General features: G+C 40.4%; 1 protein-coding gene across 6 annotated transcripts in view; it reads left to right on the top strand.

Annotated features, from left to right (window-relative positions):
* NSMCE2 (NSE2 (MMS21) homolog, SMC5-SMC6 complex SUMO ligase) overlaps window positions 1–20,765 on the top strand; it is a 232,458-nt gene that overhangs the window by 120,229 nt on the left and 91,464 nt on the right. For 4 of the 6 annotated variants that reach the window (XM_043879244.1, XM_043879239.1, XM_043879243.1 and 1 more), the window contains one exon: window positions 494–577. The exons of 1 other annotated variant lie outside the window; for it this stretch is intronic. In XM_043879244.1, coding sequence (XP_043735179.1) covers window positions 494–577 — 84 coding nt within the window. The remainder of the gene's footprint in view (window positions 1–493; window positions 578–20,765) is intronic. One more of the 6 variants, XM_043879240.1, reaches the window with a different exon arrangement.

Below are 20,765 nucleotides of genomic sequence, written 5' to 3'. Positions count from 1 at the left end.
TTTGTTAGCATGAGTCTGCATTCCTGGGTCCAGTCAGTGAGATCGGGTACCAGAGTCTGCAAGGCTCATCAAGGTAAATACTACCTTGTGGGCATCTGTTGGAGCAACTGCTGGATTTCCCAGGTGATGATGCCCATCCGTGTCATCTTGCTCCATGTCCCCTTTCCATTCCACACTTCACCAGAAAAAGTCTTCCCAGAAATAGTATGTTAGAACATCTTAATAATGTGTGCATTTCATCTGAAGAGTACCAAATAATACTGTGTCAATGATAGTAGACACTTATCCTCTGGGTGAGTATTATTGGTTTGCTGAATTTCACACCCATTTGGGTAAATGGAATGTGTGATGTTATGTAGATGCCACATACCGAGGACCCCCAACAGTTCCAGTTCTGGCTTCACAGCCCCTTCACTTCTGGCTCTCATCTCGTTGTCAGCATCGATCCTGGCATCATACTCAAGTCACTTCCTAACCTGGGTCTCTCTTGCAGCAGTGAAACCCAAAGAAGATGGAGGACACAATGAGTTCGACAAGATTAAGGATAAGGATGCAAGTAGAGCAGGCAATGAACGAGGTTATAGAATTTTTTTTTTCTTCCATTCTCATCTTTCTCTCTTTCCTCCAAACAGTCCCAGTAGCATTTGAAAGGGTTTCTAAATTCCATACACTGCTATGGAAAAAATAAAGCACAAGTTCTCAACACCATGTTTTTCTGCTTACCTATAACAGAATGTAAACCAGATTTCAATAAATCATTAACAGCAATACCTTGTCAAAAAAGATATCAGAGTAGATAACAGGGCAAAACTCATACAACTCTCAAGTGAATCCTGGAATTTTAAAAAAATTGATTCTTGCATTACATAAGTACACTATCAGGTGGGACTTTGGTAAATGGAAGTTTTTCCTCTTTCTCTCCTATTCCTCCCCTGTCACCCCAGCTTCCAGCCAGAATATTCGATCGCTACATTTCACTATAATTTTAGCAAGAAGGTACCTAGAGCAATCCTCAGTTATCAATTTGATTTAAAATAATCTATATTTTATTGGTAGATTAAGACATAAAGATCTCAAATAGGACAGAAAAATACAGAATCTCTAAGACTTACTTGGTTCTTTTTATTTAAAGCTATTGTTTTGACAATCACAATTTTGTCAATTTTATACAGTGGAGTTCTGCCACAAAATAAGGCACATGTAAAATTCATGAGACTGCTGTCTCTGTGTATCAGAGTTATTCTTGTAGACTGATGTTAAATGAATACTATGGGATGAATTGCTTTATAGGTTTGTGGGCCATTCCTAATTATTTAGATGCTGCTTAACCAGTCAGTAAAATTTTCAGGCTTTTTGACCAGATTTACCATCCTCTGGCTTTTATTTCCTTTGGATGAAAGATGATGATAATGAGGAAAGGGTCCATTTTTCATTCCCACATGAACAAGATGTGTTTCACAGCCAGAGACAGCCTGAATGTAAGTAAGATAAGTCGCTATACTGAAGACCCAACAGGGCGTCCATAGTGGAAGTTAGCCTGGGTAGCATTAAAACACTCAAAATCAAGCCTATCACCACCTCTGAAGTACTTGTCCTACTTTAGTGAATCAGTAACAGGATCTTATGATACAAAAGTTATCATCTTCTAAAGCAAACCAGGCTATGTAGTATGTTACATGCTATATGGAAATAACCTCCCCTCTGCCAAAAAAGAAAGAAAAATTATATTTCCTAGTTTCATTAAATGTTTAATTAGTGAGTAGAGGCTAACCATGGTCAACATTTATTTTTTAAAAAAAAAGCACAACTCTCAAAACTGCCTGTATTTCTTCAGAACTTAAGTATATTTCCTTACTTTACCAAAGTACATGATATCTTGTCAAGATTCTTGCAAATATGGAAGTACATCAAGTTTACTCTAAGACAGAGGAATAGAGTGAGCCAGAGAAAGATGGTTACCTGAAAAGTGATGCGCATTTGACTTACTCTTCTCCCTGTCTCTTTCCTCCTGAGCCCAGGCCACTGCCTGCCTTTTTTCTTTCTTTCCTTCTGTCGAAGGTCAGTGTCGAGACAGAGATTCACTGGACAGAACTGAAAAGACAGCTAGACTGGTGAGACAGAATTATGCTGAAGTTGGGCAGCATTATGGCAAGCTGAAGATGCAGTTTTCAGAACTATACAGATATCTTCAGACTTGGACCTCCTTTGTAATGAAGCCCTAACCTTTCATAGGCTGGCTACATAAGGAGCCTATATGAAATGACAAAGGAGACCGAATTTCCCTTTCATTCTCTGTTCTATCTTTCTAAATTCTTTTTCTGGCATCGTCTGGTTTTCTTCAGTCCTGCTACAGCCCTCTTAACTTTCTGATTCTTGTCCCTTTCCAATAAAAGATTTACCATAAGGCTTGGTATAATTAAGTCAGTCTCTGTGTATGTATGTTAGTGTGTCTGTGTGTTGTGCTTATGTATCTACGTTTTGTTTTTGTTCATTTTTAATATACTTTAGCAGGTTTCTTTCTAACCAAATAAACTCCAAGAGAGATATTTTTTAAGTTTCTAGGATTATTGACTCTTCACACAGTCTGGAAACTACTCTCAAAAAATGTTGGGTACAATTTCATGGTGTTTATGGCCTCTTAGTATTTATTTATGGATTCCACTGGTTTCAGAGTCCCTATGATGAAATTCCAAAGTTACCTACTTCCATGGTCACTGGTGATATTCATTCACCAGACACTCATCAAATGCCTTCTCTGTGCCAAGCACTGTGCAGGGCATTGAGGTACAGTGAAACGGACATTGGCCCACCTATCAAAATGTATAGTGTAGTTGAGGAGACAGACAAGTAAACACACAGTTGTAATACAGTATATGTACCGTAGTAGGAAAAGTACAGGGTACAGGGAGCACATGAGATGAGTGTTTAATTCAGCTTTGGGGCATCAAGAAATTCTCTTTACACTGATACCTGAGTTGTTCTAAGTAAAAGGAATGCTATGTACAAAGTCAAGAGAATTAGAAACATATATCTGTTGAGAAATTTGGGTTTGATTTTAAAGGACCTTAAGTTGAGGGATGGTAAGAACTGATCTATAACTGAAAAAGATAACTGACTCTGGCATGAAGAATGGGTTGGGAGAAGCAGTACTTGAGGCTGGGAGACTTCATTAGTAGCCAGTAGACAGTAATCATGACATTAACTGACAGTGCGAATGAAAAGAGGATGAGTCGAAAGGATGTGAATTGGAAACCACAGTATTTAGTGATTGAATTCATTCCTTCAGCAGATACTTATTGTGCTGCTTTGAGTTAGACACTCTGTGAGATGTGGTGAACTGTAGAGACACCGTCTGTATCTTCAGGTCTAGTAGTTGTGACCCCCAGGCCCCTGGAGTGGACAGCTCAGTGGATGGTGGGTGCTGTCCTCCACAGATGGAGCAAACATGTGTCTCCAACTAAAGGTTCCCAGACAAGTGCTTCTTGAAGCTATAAATGTACCTCCTGAGATTTCAGAATGTCCCTGCAGTTATGAATTGCTGTGTGTGATGAGAGATGCTACTGATGGAAGAATGCTTCTGCAGAAACAGTATTCAGGGAGGAGCTTGAGAACCACTGATAGAGATGACAGGTGGGGCCCCAAAGTGAATGAGATAGATTACCCAGGAAGAGTGTATAGAATGAGAAGAGAGGAAGGGTGAGGATTGGACCTGGCAGAACAATGGAGAAAGAAGAGGAACCAGATGAGAAAGCCAGGAGTATGTGAAGAATGTAAAGTGTGTTCCAGGATGGAGCCAGTGGAACAGAAGGGAGGAGGCGCAGTGTGGCAGCAACAGTCAGCTTCAGGGCCTATCAGATAGGCCTCTGATAACCTGAGCTTACATATTAAATGTCACAGGTTCACCACCACTTTAGCTGAAGGGAATCTAAATATCATGTGTGCGGGTGGCATAGAGTGGAGTGAAGGAGAAGTTGTCATCAATATGAAAGAAGGAGAATAAGTTTGTATCCAGTTAAGTGGTAGCACTATATGCTAAAAGCAACAGAGCATCACTTTAGATATCAACAGGAAAAGGTTGTCACTCAAATTTTACAGCCAGCTGAGGCATTTTGAAAGGGCAGCACGGAGATCATCATTGACAGTGAATGACTTGCAAAGTATCCCAGTCATGTGTTTGCCCGGGGGGAGGGAATTATGCGAAGACTTGCAAGAGCCAAATAAGTAGTAAGAATAAAGAACCTGATAAGGGGAAGAAATGATAGTAGGGTGGTTTTTTTTTTTAAAGTGGTATGCATTTAATTGTGAATAAGAGTTGTTAATATAGTACTAAGTCATAAGTCACAGGACTTCCCTGGTGGCTCAGACAATAAGGAGTCTGCCTGCAATGTGGGAGACCCAGGTTCGATCCCTGGGTGAGGAAGATCCCCTGGAGAAGGAAATGGCAACCCACTCCAGTATTCTTGCCTGGAAAATTCCATGGACAGAAGAGCCTGGCGGGCTACAGTCCACAGGGTCGCAAAGAGTTGGACACGACTGAGCAACTTCACTCACTCACTCATAAGACTAATGATAAATGAGTCCTCAAAAAAGAATACTGAAACAGACTTACAGTAATGGGGATCTGCGATTACAAAATGTTTCAGTAGTTTGGCAGGCAGAGGGAAGATGGAAGAGTGCAAGGAAATTTTTTTTTAAATATTATTTTCTTATTGACATTAATTAAGAAATAACAGGATCAAGAAAGTACAGTCAAGCAGTGCTTGAGTAGAAATAGGATGAATAACTTCCTAATCAGTTGGCTAAGAATGAGGGGGAAAGCAGAAGTTTTAGAAGCATAAAAAACAGAATACAGTTTAAAATTAAACCTGAACTTTCCACACAGTGACTACACTGTTCTGTTAAAAGACAAGGATTTGATTTTTTTTTTTAATCTAACCATAATATTATCCTGAGGCACACCTTTAAAAAAAAAAAAAGAGAGAGAGAGGTTTGTAACCATAGATGCGAAGGGAATTTTTTTAATGGATTTGAAAAGAGTAATATGTTTAATATTACAACAATGAATTAAATCTGCAAAAGGAATGGCCAAAAGTAGATTTAAAGCAAAAATAACCAAAATGGACTCAGAATGGTCAAAACTGTGAATGACATTTACAAAAATAAGATTAAAAGAAAGGTCCTTTCCTCCCCAAACATAAAAATGCTACACATATTAATTATTAAATTTTGTCAGATCTTAAAAAAATGGATATTTTCTGTGTTAGCTAATCTGTTTTACACCTTGGGAAAATAGGGACCATTTCCTAGTTTATTTTAGGAAACTTGGATGACTTATGACCAAATTCCATGTTTTGTCTTTTTCTTAAAAGTTAAGAACACTTTCACTTTATATAAATCTACACTTATGTAATCTTAAGTCAAATATTAGCAAATAAAATCTGCCAGCATATTGAAAGAGTTGTACATATGATAAATTTGGGTTTGTTTCAATAATGTACCATTTATCATTAGAAAATCCATTAAACCTGTCTGCCAGTGCAGGAGATGGGGGTTTGATCCCTGGTTTGGGAAGATCCCTTGAAGAAGGAAATGGCAACCCAGTCCGGTATTCTTGCCTGGGAAATCCCATAGACAGAGGAGCCTGGCAGGCTACAGTTCATGGACTCAAAAAAGAGTTGGACACAACTTAGCGACTAAACAACAACAACATGTTCTGTTAGACCTTTTCAGTCGTGACAAAAGGAAAAATGCTTGGAAAGACTTATGAACTGAAGGATAATGTCTCTCTGTTTCTGAGACAATAAAGACAAAAGCAACTGCTTCAAACTTGGAAGCATTCAGCAAAGCATAACATTTGGAAGATGTTTTTGAAAGTTTTATATACAAAGAACTGAAACTTCAAGGGGTGAGACTCTACTTCATTACAGTACTTAATACATTAAGTGTTTGCAGCCAAAGTTCAGCTGTACTAATAAGGCTCACGAACGTTTTTGAAGTGCTTCTTGCAAGCTAGATGTTTTTCTGATGCCTTACGTGTACTATCTCCTATACTGCTGAAAACAGTCATCTGAAATAGGTACAGATAGTATTTTACATATTTTGCAGATATGGCTACCGAGGTACAGGAAGTCTTAGTAGCTTGCCCCAGGGCGCCCAGCCAATAATTGGCAGAACCAGCTTTGCAGCTCAGTCTAGTGCCAGAGTCCACTTTGCTAAGCATTATGTTGTACCAAGCCTCTTAATTCTCTGACTTACTGGACTTCTCAAAAAAAAAAAAAAAAAAGGAAAGAAAAAAAAGGCTCAGGGAGGGGATAAATTTAACTTAATCTCTGTGAAGAATAAATTTGGATGATAGCTTTTCAACTCACAGCTGAAAATCCATTGAGAGTTTGTGAGGAATACTTTTCTCACCTGCATTCAGTCTTTGCTGAAAGGTCCTCGTGGCAAGTGTTTAGAGCTGAAGTTTTATTCTGTTGCCAAAATAACTTCTAGAAAAATCACTTTGAAGAATTTTTAAGTAAAATATTTCCCTGTTTACTCCAAAACAAATTAGTGGACTTTGAATGTCCCTCATTTCATCCACAAGGCTGGTTTTTCTCCATCTGTGACTAAAAAAGCGGTTTGATCAGCGTGGCCCACGTTGAATTCTTGTTTCGTACACCACTTAGGCTGGAAGGCAAACGTTTTCATCAAGCAAGAATACTCAGTGCTTATGTTGATCAAAGCTTTTAAGCAAAAAAATTGTTTCCCTCAACATCAAAAACACCCAAACCAATTATAAAATGGGCAGAAACTGAGGATACATTTTTCCAAAGACATACAGATGGCCAAGAGGCACATGAAAAGATGATCATTGCTAATCATCAGAGAAATACAAATCAAAACCACAGCAAGACAACACCTCACACCTGCCAGAATGGCTGATATCAAAAAGACAACAAATAATAAGTGTTGGCGAGGATGTGGAGAGAAGGGAAGCCTGTGCGCTGTTGGCGGGAAGGTAAATTGGTGCAACTATCATGGAAAACAGTATGGAGGCTTATTAATAAAGTTGAAAATAAAAGTACCATACAATCCAGCAATTCCACTTCAGGGTATTTTTTTGAAGAAAACAAAAACACTAGTTCGAAAAGATACATAAACCCCTATGTTTATTGCAGCATTTTTTACAAGAGCCAAGATATGGAAGCAAACTAAGTGTCCACTGGTAGATGAATGAATAATAAAGAAATTATATATAAACACATATATAATGGACTATTAGCTATAAGAAGAATGAAATCTTGCCATTTGCAACAACATAGATGAACCAAGTGAAATAAGTCAGACTGAAAAAGATAAATATCATGTGATTTCACTTATATGTAGGATCTAGAAAAGAAAACAAATGAACAAACATAACTAAACAGAAACAGACTCATAGACACAGAGAACAAACAGGTGGTTGCTAGAGGGTTGGGGTGTGAGGGGATGAGTGAAATAGGTAAGGGAGATTAAGAGGTAGAAACTTCTACTTACAAAATAAGTGAGTCATGGGGATGAAATGTACAGCATAAGGAGTACAGTCAATAATACTGTAATAACTTTGTATGGTGACAGATGGTAACTAGACTTGGTGTGGTGATGCTTTTGTAACGTAGAGAAATAGTGAATCACTACATTGTACACCTTCGACTAACAGTGTTGGAGGTCAGTTCTACTTCAGTTAAAATTTTTTTTGCTCCAAAATCTGCCATTGTTTTAATATTTTAAGTTTGGGATTAAAAAAAAAATACTTTCAAGCATTAAAGGGAGGATTGAGGTGGTTTTATTTTTTTCAAGCTTATTTAAAGCTGGCATGGACTTTTAAAAGCATTGAGGAAAACTACTTTAAATGTATGCCTGTTGATATGGAAATGTAAAGATGCTCACAATGGATTTTCCAAGAACAGCATGCCTTCTACATCCTTTCAGATTTTTCTAGCCCTCTAATCAGAAAACTGAGATGCTGCAATCTTATAATACTCTTGAATTTCTTTTTATCATTCTCTTTTTTAAAGTAAACATGGTATATCTCAGTTGATAGCTGTTGAAATGTTTATAGCATGAGTCTATTATTTCCTTATAGGTGAACAGTCATTAATTTAAAATAACCCAGTTTTACTTGTTTCATTCTTATTCTCAAGAATTCAGGTTTACCTGAAATTATTATAGCTATAATTTCTTCTGATTATCACTTGTTTGTCACATTACTTCCAAACATTTATCAGTTTTTATATTTTAAATCAATCTGAATCTTGATCTTTAAATAGGGAGGCTTATGTTGATAATAATGTTGTTTATAAATGTTTATGAATGGGCTTCCCTCATAGCTCAGTTGGTAAAGAATCTGCCTGCAATGCAGGAGACCCCAGTTTGATTCCTGGGTTGGGAAGATCCGCTGGAGAAGGGATAGGATAACCATTCCGATATTCTTGGGCTTCCCTTGTGGCTCAGCTGGTAAAGAATCCACCTGCAATGCAGGAGATCTGGGTTCAATCCCTGGGTTGGGAAGATCCCAGGGAGAAGGGAAAACCTACCCACTTCAATATTCTGGCCTGGAGAATTTCATCGACTGTATGGGGTCGCAGAGTCAGACACGACTGAGCGACTTTCACTTGTCACTATATTATAATAAAAGTTTGTGCAGTATGATCCCATTTTTATAAAATAGATTTAAATCTCTGACATGCCATATGTAAAAGAACCTAAAAAAAAAATTCCTCAGTTATTAAAAGTGCTGTCTTTGACATTGAAACTGCAAGTGATTTAAATTTTTATTTATATATTTGTTCAAAGTTTTTCTTGTAAAAATATACTGTTACCTATTTTTAAAAAATTTAATGAGGGAGTAAGACAGTAAACTATGAAACAAAGTATACAAATGTCAAAAGCTATCTTATGTACCGGCCATGCCATTAGAAAGTATAATGTGGGGCTTCCTTGGTGGTCTACTAGTTAAAATCCACTTTCCAATGCAGAAGACGCAGGTTCAGTACCTGGTCAGGGAACTAAGATCCCACATCCCATGGGGCAACTAAGCCTGCTTGACAGAACTAGAGAGAAGACCATGAGCCGCAACAGAAGATCCTGAATGATGCAAGAAAAACCGGGCTCAGCCAAATAAGCAAATATATAAACATCAAAAATACATGAATTTTTAAAAAGGAAGTATGTGGGGGGGGACAAAATAAACAAGCAGATAATCCATTCACAATAATAATATAAAATGCCCAGAAGTGAGTAAGAAATATGTAGATCTTTCCTAAAAATAAACTTAAATTTTTCTGAGGTACTTGAGACAGTGGAAAATTGTATCACAAGTCTCAAAAAGAAGACAGTGTTTTATTTTTTTTTCCATTTATTTTTATTAGTTGGAGGCTAATTACTTTACAATGTTGTAGTGGTTTTTGTCATACATTGACATGAATCAGCCATGGATTTACATGTATTCCCCATCCCGATCCCCCCCTCCCACCTCCCTCTCTACCCGATTCCTCTGGGTCTTCCCAGTGCACCAGGCCCGAGCACTTGTCTCATGTATCCAGCCTGGGCTGGTGATCTGTTTCACCATAGATAATATACATGTTTCGATGCTGTTCTCTTGAAACATTCCACCCTCACCTTCTCCCACAGAGTCCAAAATTCTGTTCTGTACATCTGTGTCTCTTTTTCTGTTTTGCATGTAGGATTATCGTTACCATCTTTCTAAATTCCATATATATGTGTTAGTATACTGTATTGGTCTTTATCTTTCTGGCTTACTTCACTCTGTATAATGGGCACCAGTTTCATCCATCTCATTAGAACTGATTCAAATGAATTCTTTTTAATGGCTGAGTAATATTCCATGGTGTATATGTACCACAGCTTCCTTATCCATTTGTCTGCTGATGGGCATCTAGGTTGCTTCCATGTCCTGGCTATTATAAACAGTGCTGCGATGAACATTGGGGTACATGTGTCTCTTTCAGATCTGGTTTCCTCAGTGTGTATGCCCAGGAGTGGGATTTCTGGGTCATATGGCAGTTCTAATTCCAGTTTTTTAAGAAATCTCCACACTGTTCTCCATAGTGGCTGTACTAGTTTGCATTCCCACCAACAGTGTAAGAGGGTTCCCTTTTCTCCACACCCTCTCCAGCATTTATTGCTTGTAGACTTTTGGATAGCAGCCATCCTGACTGGCGTGTAATGGTACCTCATTGTGGTTTTGATTTGCATTTCTCTGTTAATGAGTGATGTTGAGCATCTTTTCATGTGTTTGTTAGCCATCTGTGTAGAAGATAGTGTTTTAAATGAGAGAGACTTGAATATGTTTAAATTCTAATGCAAAAAAAGAAGGAAGTTAAATTTCCACACGATGGAAGAAATGATATTTTTTAAGGAGGATCAGTAGCATTTGGTGCCTGAGTAGGTGTGGACCTTGAGTAAAAACTCAGAAGTAGTGATATTTCCAAATTTTCAACTTAGGTTCCTAGGCAGAAGAGGGTCTCATTAACTATTAAGAGCTGAATAGCAACCATTTATTGAGGGCCTATTATGTATGAGACCTGTGATAGTTATTTCCATAAATTAGCTGAATTAATCTTTACTACCATCTGAAAGTTATTAGCCCCACTTTTTAGATAAAGAAGCAGACTTTTTGAATAACAATAGATCATTTGACTAAAGTCTGACAGGGGGGCTGTGTCAAAGCTTGCAATTTGAACTTGGACGTGTAATCTAAAGTCTTTTCTTCAGTATATACTCCAGGATGCCATCACCATCAGACAGACCCTGGAAGGAGAAGCAGGCTTTGGGTAAGGACAGTGAGTTTGTCTTTTTAACATACTGAGTTTAAGAGATTAACACAATATCAGTTTGGAGGTAAACCATGGCAAATATGGTCTGGGGAAAAACAGCTACAATATTCTTACCAGGTGGTGGTTGAAACCTTGCAAATAGATGAGATTGCCCAGAGAGTAAACAGCAAAAAAAGAGGCCGGAACTAATTCTGGGAACACAACAACAATTAAGTAAGTAAAAAGAAGCTAGTGTATGAAACTGGAAAGGGATGGTAGATAGGAACAAGTGGGCAAAATAAACACACTGTATTTCATCAGTGTGTGTATTTCATCAGTATACGTATATTCATTGATTTGGCTGTGTTGGGTCTTAGTTGTCCACGTGGGACCTTTAGTTGCTGTGTCTGGGCTTCTCTTTAGTTGAGGTGCTCAGGCTTAGTTGCCACATGGCATGTGGGATCTAAATTCACCAACAAGGAACTGAACCTGCATCCCCTGCATTGGAAGGTGGATACTTAACCCCTGGACCACTAGGGAAGTCCCTCTTCAGTTTTTAAGACAAGTATTTTCATGTTTTAATATCTCTAAAATTGGTATATATCTTACTATCATCTTGTAACTGGCAGCAATTTTTTTTTCTGCTTAGTGTGGAAAATAATGGTGCATTTTATAACTGAAGAAACACAGTTGACCCTCAAACAACACATTTTTGAACTACATGGGTCCACTTATACTCAGATTTTCACCTGGGTAGAGGGGTCAGTGCCCCTAACCTCCATGTCATTCAAGGGTCAGCTGTATTTTAATGTCGTTAATGGTTTGAAAATCAATTGTGTGAATCTATTTCTAAATTATTTTATCATAAGAGCACATGTTTCACCCGTATGGTTTATGTAAGCAGTAGCTAAATTAAATTAAATGAACACTTACATGTGGAATGAGCAGTTCATAAGTTCAGGACTCAAGCTCTGGAGCAGAGCAGGGCTGTTCAGATCACCCTCACCTGTCCCTTGAGCAGATCTCTTTACTGCCTTGAGCCTTGCTTTTCTTTACTGTAATACAAGGATTCACAAGTGGAACTTATATCTAAAGACTGTGGTGGGGAATAAAAGTACACATATAGCACCTAATATTGTGCCTGGCAGTTAGTAGACTGACCGTCAACTGTAGCTATTATTACTGGGGTTTTTCGTATTGCTATTTCTGATGGCAAAGAAATAACTGTCCTTCCCTTTGCACCCCAGGGTAATGCCATGTCTCTTTAAGCTAGGTCCCATCTTAGGCAAATATGTTGGAAAATTATTTAAGCTTATGTGAACTCCATGTTGTCTTGTCTTGAAGGATGTTGAACTATTATCTATTAGGGAATCTGAATTAGCAGGTGTACACAGATTCTGAATGGTCTTCTCCTGTGGCTCAGGTGTAAAGAATCCACCTGCAGTGCAAGAGGTGCAGGAGACGGAGGTTAGATCCCTGGGTCAGGAAGATCCCCTGGAGGAGGGCACGGCAGCCCTCTCCAGTATTCTTGCTGGGAAGATCCCATGGATGGAGGAGCCTTGTGGGCTACAGTCCATGGGGTCACAAAGAATCAGACACAACTGAGTATGCGCACATGAGCACACACAGATTCTAAACCGTTTTGTGCTCAATGTCTTGCTTATAGTTGGTACATAAAGTACTGTCATAATGATTAACCCCTCGGGACAGTCTTTCTTTCTGCTGTAAACAATAAAGATGCAGGCTTTCTGGATGGATGTTTGGAAATTCCTACAGTATGTTTCAGATGGATTGCAAGAGTTTTGGACTTTTTTCTTTTTCTTTCCAGTTTATCTCTGATCTGTTACTAAGGATCTTGTTTTTTCTCAGTTGTTATATTGGGCAAGACGTAGTCACTGCATAAACATTGGGTAGGGAATGCAGATAATGTTATAAATATACCTTAGTTTGTCTAGTGAAACCAGCATCCCATGTGACTTACCTTTACTAGAGAATTGCTAAATTAGTGTTGTGCCCTTCCTTCTGATAGCTTAAAATGAAGTTGTATAGGCAGTCTGATTTATAAACTATTTAGGAAGTTACCTTTCCTCAGCATTCTGCCACACAGGAAAAAATTCTGAGGTAGGGGGGTGGAGTTCATTCCTTAGGGGAAAACTGATTTTACTTTCTTGGTAAAATGCTTCTGTGTGTTCAGTGCATTGACAATCCCCACCAATTTGGAGGGTGGGGGTATTTACAGTCATTATAACTTCTCCTATAAGATTATCTAATGTTTTGAAAACTCCTCAGAAAGCCTAGAAGAAATAAAATATTTTCAAGTCTAAATGTGTGTTTCTAAAGCTATAATTAGTTTTCTCTCTGTATTCAGCAAGCTGATTTTTTAAAAATTTGTTCAGAATTCAACTTTTAGATTTAGGTTTATAATTTGAAACTTATAATGTCAGATTATTTCATTTCCTTTGACTTTGATAATTTAATGACTCAAACTCAGATTCTTCTATTGTTCACACTTGTGTTTGAGTCAGTCATGTTTAAAGATGCCTCATAACTGAGATCTTATGCATCCTCCCGTGTTCTATTTAATGGTTGGGTGCATGTCAGTGCATAGTATTTGAGTCACTGATGTGCCACAGAACATTTTACTCAGACACAGTGCATCATCAGATGATTGAATTACAATGATAGTTGTAAATGGGACCCAGCTCACAAAAGTAAATAGTGTTCCCCTTTAAAAGAAAGAAAATTAACAATGCTCATCATTCAGACTCTGAGGTTTAATTAACTGACTTGCTAAAGGAAAGAAAGTGAGCAAATAAATAGCATGTACTTCCCATATATAGTAAATTATGAATTGCTTTTTTATGTAACTGACCTACATAGGGTCTTTGCTGTATTCTTTTATCTGTGGACCTCAGGTTTTTTGTTTGGTTTGACTTGGTAAAATGAAAGACTGTAATTTGATTAGCTTATAATAAATCCCTCCAACTTCTAAAATGCTGTAAGACTTTCAGGCTAATTTCCTTTGAGCCTTAATCCTCTTGCTAATTGATAACTGGGTTGTCTGGAATCAGCCTCCTTGGTGCAAGTTAATGTGAAGTACTATGATGGTAGTTTGGTCCAGGAATGAATAAATTTGTTCAGCAAACACATAGCATGACCTTGAGTTCCTCAAAGAACTCATGGTCCAATAGAAGAGTATGGTGGTTTTAAAACATGGCCCCCCAAAGTCTCTGACACGCCTCTCATCAGAAGGTAGGACTCTAACCCTCCTCCCCTTCAATCTGGGCCCTGTGCCTGGGTGACCATACATTATAGCAGAAGTTTGTTCCATTTCTGGGCTTTCCCAGTGGCTCAGCAGTAAAGAATCGCCTGCAATAGAGGAGCCACAGAAGACATGGGTTCCATCCCTGGGTCAGGAGGATCCCCTGGATACATGGCAGCCCATTCCAGTATCCTCGTCTGGGAAATCCCATGGACAGAAGAGCCTGGCAGGCTGCAGTTTATGGGGTTGCAAAGAGTCAGACACGGCTGAAGAGGCTTAGTCCACATGCATGCATACATTCCATTTCTACTCAGAAACTCTATCAGTTTCTGGACTCAGGCCTTAAGAACCTAGCAGCTTCCACTTCCTGTCGCTTGGAACACGTACTCCTGGAACCCAGCTATTATGTCATGAAGAAGTCTGAATGGCCCCAGTCAAACACCCCGGTTGGAGAGGAACTAACAGCCAACACCCGCTTGTCAGTTCTGTGACTGAACCATCCAGGGAGTAGCTTCTCCAGCGTCAGGAGAGCTGCCCTGGATGACACTGCGTGGAGCAAAGACAAGCCCTTCTCACCAAGCCCTGCCCAGGTTGAAGATTTGTGAGCAAAATATGTGACTAATGTGTTAAGCCACCAAGATTTTTTTATCAGAACGAGGAGGTTCGCAATTTTGAAGCAATTTAGATTTGCAGTGATGGCAACATGCACTGTCACAGGCACACTGAGGACAGACACCTAATCCTTCCTGCACCATCAAGGAAGACTCCTCAGGGAGATGGCGAGTCAACTGAGTCTTGAGTGAGGAAGGGTTAGCCAGGTCAGGGGGAAAGAGCGGTGTGTTCTGGATGGAAGGGACAACTGTGTGGCCAGAAGTGGAGGCACAGAGCAGCCTGCTGAGTACGGGGAGTTATGAGCACTTAGTAGTTACTGCAGCATAAAGCTGGGGATAGGAAGTTACTGATGATGTAGCCAGAGAGGTGGGCCAAGATTGAAACGTGGCAGGCCAACAGTGAAGGCATACTGTGACTAGACAATTTGGTGTTTCTGTTATTGTCCTAAGTAATACTGGAGCAGTCTAATCAGATTTGTGTTTTAGGCAGATCCTTCTACCACTGTGAAGAAAGTAGATTTAAGAGTTTTAAAACTTGGAGCAGGAAGACCAGCTAGATGATCATGGAAGAAGTATAGAAAAGGACAGTGAGAGCCTGAATTGATACTACATTGGTTGGAGTGGGAAAGGAAAAATGGATTCAAGAAATATTTAGGGAGTTAAAAGATAAGGGCGTATTTAGGAGGCAGAAAGGATAATACTTCGGAACTATGGAGAGAAGGAGCAGAGGAAGACTGAGAATGCTAAGGTGACTGACTAGGTGCCAGTGCCAGCCGAAGGGCGCAGAGGAGAGCGTGAGGGAGAGTACACACGTCAAAAATCAGAGGAGAGTCAAGCTAGAAAGGTTGGCAGTCACTGTCACAGAGGTGGCACTGGAAATTGTTAACTGATGAGCTCCAGGGGTGAAGCCCTAGGAGTACCTTGAGGTTTAAAGGATGGTCAGGGACTTCACTGATGGTTCAGTGGTTAAGACTCCATGCTTCCATTGCAGGAGGCATGGGTTCAATCCCGGGTCAGGGAACCAAGATGCCACATGCCACATGGCATAGCCAATAAAAAAAAAAAAAGATGAAAGGAAAAGGAGCTCACAACAGATTCAAGAAGTTCCAAGAAAGAGTTGACTCAAACCAAATGAGTAGAGCTTCAAGGATAAGGTGATCTTGTGTTTCAAATGTAATCAACCAGTCCAGTAAGATGAACATAAATGAGAAGTCAATGATGACTTTAACCACGCGGGGCAAAGCCAGTAATCAGTGGATAGAGCAATGGGAAGTAAGAAAATAGGCACAGATGGTGCAGGGAAGGGATGAGAAGTAACTGGAGAAGAACACAGGGGCATGAGAAGGTTTGGTACTGGTGCTCGTGGTGGTTTTCAGTTCAGTCGCTCGGTCGTGTCCAACTCTTTGCGACCCCATGAATTGCAGCACGCCAGGCCTCCCTGTCCATCACCAGCTCCCAGAGTTTACTCAGACTCATGTCCATTGAGGTGGTGAATCCATCCAACCATCTCATTCTCTGTTTTAGGGGGACAGAAAATAGATAAATTCCCAAGGAACTCATGCCAGTAAAGGGGAAAAAATTGAAGAGTGATGAAGAAGAAGGCATGAGGCCTTCTTGGGAGAAGATTGGGAGATTGGGACTAACATATACATACTACTATATATAAAATAAATAATAAGGACTTACTACTGTATAGCCCAGGAAACTCAATACTCTGTAATGGCCTATATGGGAAAAGAATCTAAAAAATGGATGTATGTATAACTGATTCACTTTCCCATACACCTGAAAGTAACACAACATTGTAAATCAACTATAGTCCAATAAAAAGTAAAAAGAAGAAGAAGAACTTGTGATCCATGCAGTAACCTCCAGTTGGAGATAAAGGGGCAGAGGGTCAAGGACAGTCCTTTGAGGCTGGAGGAATACCATAAACGGAGATGTGTGTCGTGATATACAGATTGGACAGGGTTGCCACAGGCTTTGCGGTTGGAGTGCCAAAACCTTGGCTGGGTCTCCCCAGAGAATTGTAGGATAGCAGCATTTTAGTGCTTGCTGGTCTGCTCCTGTTAAGGCAGCTTCCACAAATTTAACAGTAATAAGTATTATAAAAATGCAGTCAGTGTCTGACTCTTTGTGACCCCATGGACTGTAGACCGCCAGGCTCCTCTGTCCATGGAATTTTTCAAGCAAGAATCCTAGAGTGGGTTGTCATCTCCTACTCCAGGGGATCTTCCCAACCCTGGGGTCAAACCCTTTTCTCTAGCATCTCTTGCATTGGCAAGCAGATTCTTTACCACCACACTACCTGAGAAGCCATATCATGAAGGTGCTACTATGGGCTTTGTAGTTTTTAATCTGGTGCTCTCAACAACTCTGATAGAAAGATAGGTAGATCATGTCATTCCAGTTAATAGTCTAGAAAGTGGGAATCTCAGAAGTCAAGCTCGTGGCTAGTAAGTGGCTGAGATGATCATAGAAATCAGATTCTTCTGACTCCTAACCTTTTTCACCTGTGCCAACTGCAATCTTAGACCTAAACCTAGGTTGGGTTCTCTGAATCCAACCTCCCCTTTTAGAGATGAAGCAACTGAGGCAGCACAGTAAAGAGAATGTGGATATTGCTCTCAGGTTTTGGGGGAGGCCAACTCTGAGGTGGAGATGAGGATGAAGAAGTCCATCAGGGAGTGCTCTGGGGCCTGGCACCCCTGGAAGGGAGAAGAAGGAAGCAGGACTGGGCAGAGGAAAAAGTCAGGCTGGGAGGACATGGCCTCAGCAGAAGCTGCAGGGAGTTCTGAGAATGGAGGACCCTTCAGAGCTGTCCTGAGTTGGGGACGTGGGGCCAGGCATTTATACCTTGTGGACCAGCCATTGGATGCCAGTCACCCCAGGACGAGGGCATGAGCTTGGGCAAGGTGACTCTCTTCAGCTGAAGTGGTCCCCAAAGGCGGCGAGAGCAGAGGGCTCTCTGTCAGCAGTGCTCTCAGCCATCTCATTCCTAAGGAGCGTCTTTGGAATCAGCCCCACAAGGCTTTAAATCCTGTCTCGACTGCTTCCGAGCTGCTCGGTTAGCTAGTTACTGTGAGGTGGATTCTGGGTAGTTGTCTTTAAGCCCCAGGATCCTCTCCCAGAAAATAGAAAAAATAATGTGAGAACTCACCAAGCCTTGATTTCCTTATTTGTGAAACAGGAAGAATAATTGGACCATCCTTTGAGGGGGAGCTTGTTAAGAGGATCCAGCGAGGTCATAAAGTTACCAGAGTACTGGTCACTTTTAGAAAATTAGTTGTTATTATCACACCATAGTTGGGTGGCAGATACATAATACTTGCCATGAAAGTTACTCCATAAATATTTTATTTTAAAATGTTCCAGAAAGACTCAATGACTTCCTAGAGGCCAAAGTCTGTACCAGAGCTAGATTGGAATGCATCATACTCTCGAGTTCAGGCTTCAAGTCCAGAAACAGGAGGAGGTCTCTGTGTGGTGAGTCAGAGTGTAGTGTAAGGGAGTGGGCCCTTGAATGTGACTTCACCTGGGAGAGTCATTCCTTAGGCTAGTCACTGGTGGGAGCCCAGTGTGCAAATGTGTGCTCCAGAATGGAACCAGGAAGAGAAGGTGAAAGATGGGGTCAACTGCGTGGCAGTGCTGCAACAGAGTAGCACTGGCAGAAAGATCACAGTTGGTTCACTTTGATTCGTTGGGGCCAAATGTAACAGTATATCATACGTGTGCTGTGTTGTCATGTTAGTCGCTCAGTCATATCTGACTCTTTGCAACCACATGGACTACAGCCCGCCAGGCTCCTCTGTCTGTGGAATTCTCCAGGCAAGGTTACTGGAGTGGGTTGCTGTTCCCTTCTCCAGGAGATCTTCCCGATCCAGGGACTAAAGCTGGGTCTTCCCACATTGCAAACAGATTCTTTACCATCTGAGCCTCCAGGGAAGCCCATATAATATGTATATATATATAAAATATGTTACATACTATGGCTTCCCAGGTGGTGCTAGTGGTAAAGAACCAGCCTGCCAAGGCAGGAGACATAAAGAAACCCGGGTTTGATCCCTGGGTTGGGAAGATCCCCTGGAGGAGGACATGGCAACCCACTCCAGTATTCTTGCCTGGAAAATCCCATGGACAGAGGAGCCTGGGGGGCTACAGTCCATTGGGGTCGCAAAGAGTTGGACACGACTGAAGCAACTTGGCACGCATGCATATACTCTATATTATATATTATATTTAGCCCCAGTGAATCAAAGTTAACAAACTATAATCTTTTTGCCTCCCATGGATTGGGAAATCTGGCAGATTGAAGTCCAAAGTGTCTCAAAGAGTTGGCCAGAATTAAGCAATTAAGCGCAAACACACATACGCAGACACACATATATATAATATATATGCATACATATATAACAACCAATATATATATGACTGCATTTTTGTGCATCCCCAGCAGATCTGGATTCCAGTCCTGTGGGCTCCCTCACTTACTGGATCCTGGACCAGGGATAATTCACTCCCCTTCTCTGGGCTGGATTTTCCTTATAAAATGAGAATTTGGATCTGGGAGAGCCCCTTACCATTCTCACATGGTTTAACTCTTTCCTTCCAAGTATACCATACCACACAGATAATGCGCCTTCAGAGCAGGGCTGTATTAGCCCATATGTGAATGGTCTCACTCATTCCATGTGTCCCAAGGAGTACTGCAGGCTGAGGGACGCCTGCAGACAAAAGAGCTGGCAGGGAAATCCTGCTATGTACATTTCAGTGAAGAAGAGGAGAAAAACCTGTTTTATGTGTCAACCCAAGTACTTCATGGGCTTTGCAGATGGCTCAATGGTAAAGAATCTGCCTGCCAGGACAGGAGACCCGGGTTCGATCCCTGGAGAAGGAAATGGTGACTTCTCCAGTATTCTTGCCTGGGAAATCCTATGGACAGAGGGGCCTGGCCGGCTGTAGTCCATGGGGTTGCAAAAGAGTTGGACACAACTTAGCAACTAAATAATAACAAGCATTCCATAGTCATCACAGAATTAGGTCCTTACCTGCGATTTTTTTGTGTAGTTATCCCAATCCATTGTTTGACATTGATTGACAGTCACCTTACTGGATACTGTGTGGAGCAAGTGTATGTAAGCTGTGCCTCTTGTTATCTGGGGAGGGCATGCAAGGGTGACCCAGTTCATAGGTTGGAAATGCTTCGCTTCTTGTTATCTATCTGAAAACGGCATTAGGTGCTCAAGTGTAGTCTATATCCAACATCATAAAGCCTTCTTTGTTTCTGAAAGCATCTATTTTTCTGTTTTTCAGTTTGGCTGCTGTGTTCTGCTGTGAACTCTTTTCATGTAATTGGGTTTATGACTTTAGTAACTTTTGAAATAATGGCACCTAAACTCTTGTTGGAGATTCATTGCACTAAACTCCTTTGTTTTTATCTTGAATTCTGAAAATTTAGTCAGTTACTCTCACTTGTGGATTTTTTCTTGCCTTACCCATTATGCATTTTCACAGAGCAGATATTTATTTTATCCTTACAATTTTGTAGCCAAGGGATTTAAAGATTAGCTTTGAAATAGGTCAGAGAAAACCGTCTACTTTGGTTTAAAGCTAATCAGGTCAGGAAGTTGTAAAAAAGCAATTTAGAAGCTTTGGAAAAGCATTTGTGATATCAGTTTTATGTAACTTTATGAAAGCTGCTGCCTGTATAGCTGAGTGTAAGTTAAACCTTCATTCAGTTTAGCCACTCCTCCTCCATCCATTTATTATTATTCATCCATCCATTTTTTGTTTGTTTGAATTTTTGGCCATGCAGCATAGCATACAGGATCTTAGTTCCCTGACCAGGGGTTGAACTCATGTCCCCTACAGTGGAAGTGTGGAGTCTTAACCACTGGACCGCCAGGAAAGTTCCCATCCATCCATTGTTTATTCCTTCCTTCACCAAATACTGCTTTAGACCCAGGGAAAACGATAACAGAGAGAAATAAGACAGCCAGGGTTTACTAAATGCCAGTCTGTGCCAGGCACTTAGAAACGGGGACTCAGTGCTCATAGCTCCACTGTCTGGTGTAATGAGATAAGTCTTAGACC

Source organism: Cervus elaphus, chromosome 21 (genome assembly GCF_910594005.1).
Source record: "Cervus elaphus chromosome 21, mCerEla1.1, whole genome shotgun sequence".
Classification (NCBI taxonomy): domain Eukaryota; kingdom Metazoa; phylum Chordata; class Mammalia; order Artiodactyla; family Cervidae; genus Cervus; species Cervus elaphus.
Note: the sequence above shows the minus strand (reverse complement) of the source record. Positions and strands in the feature narration are given on the sequence as shown.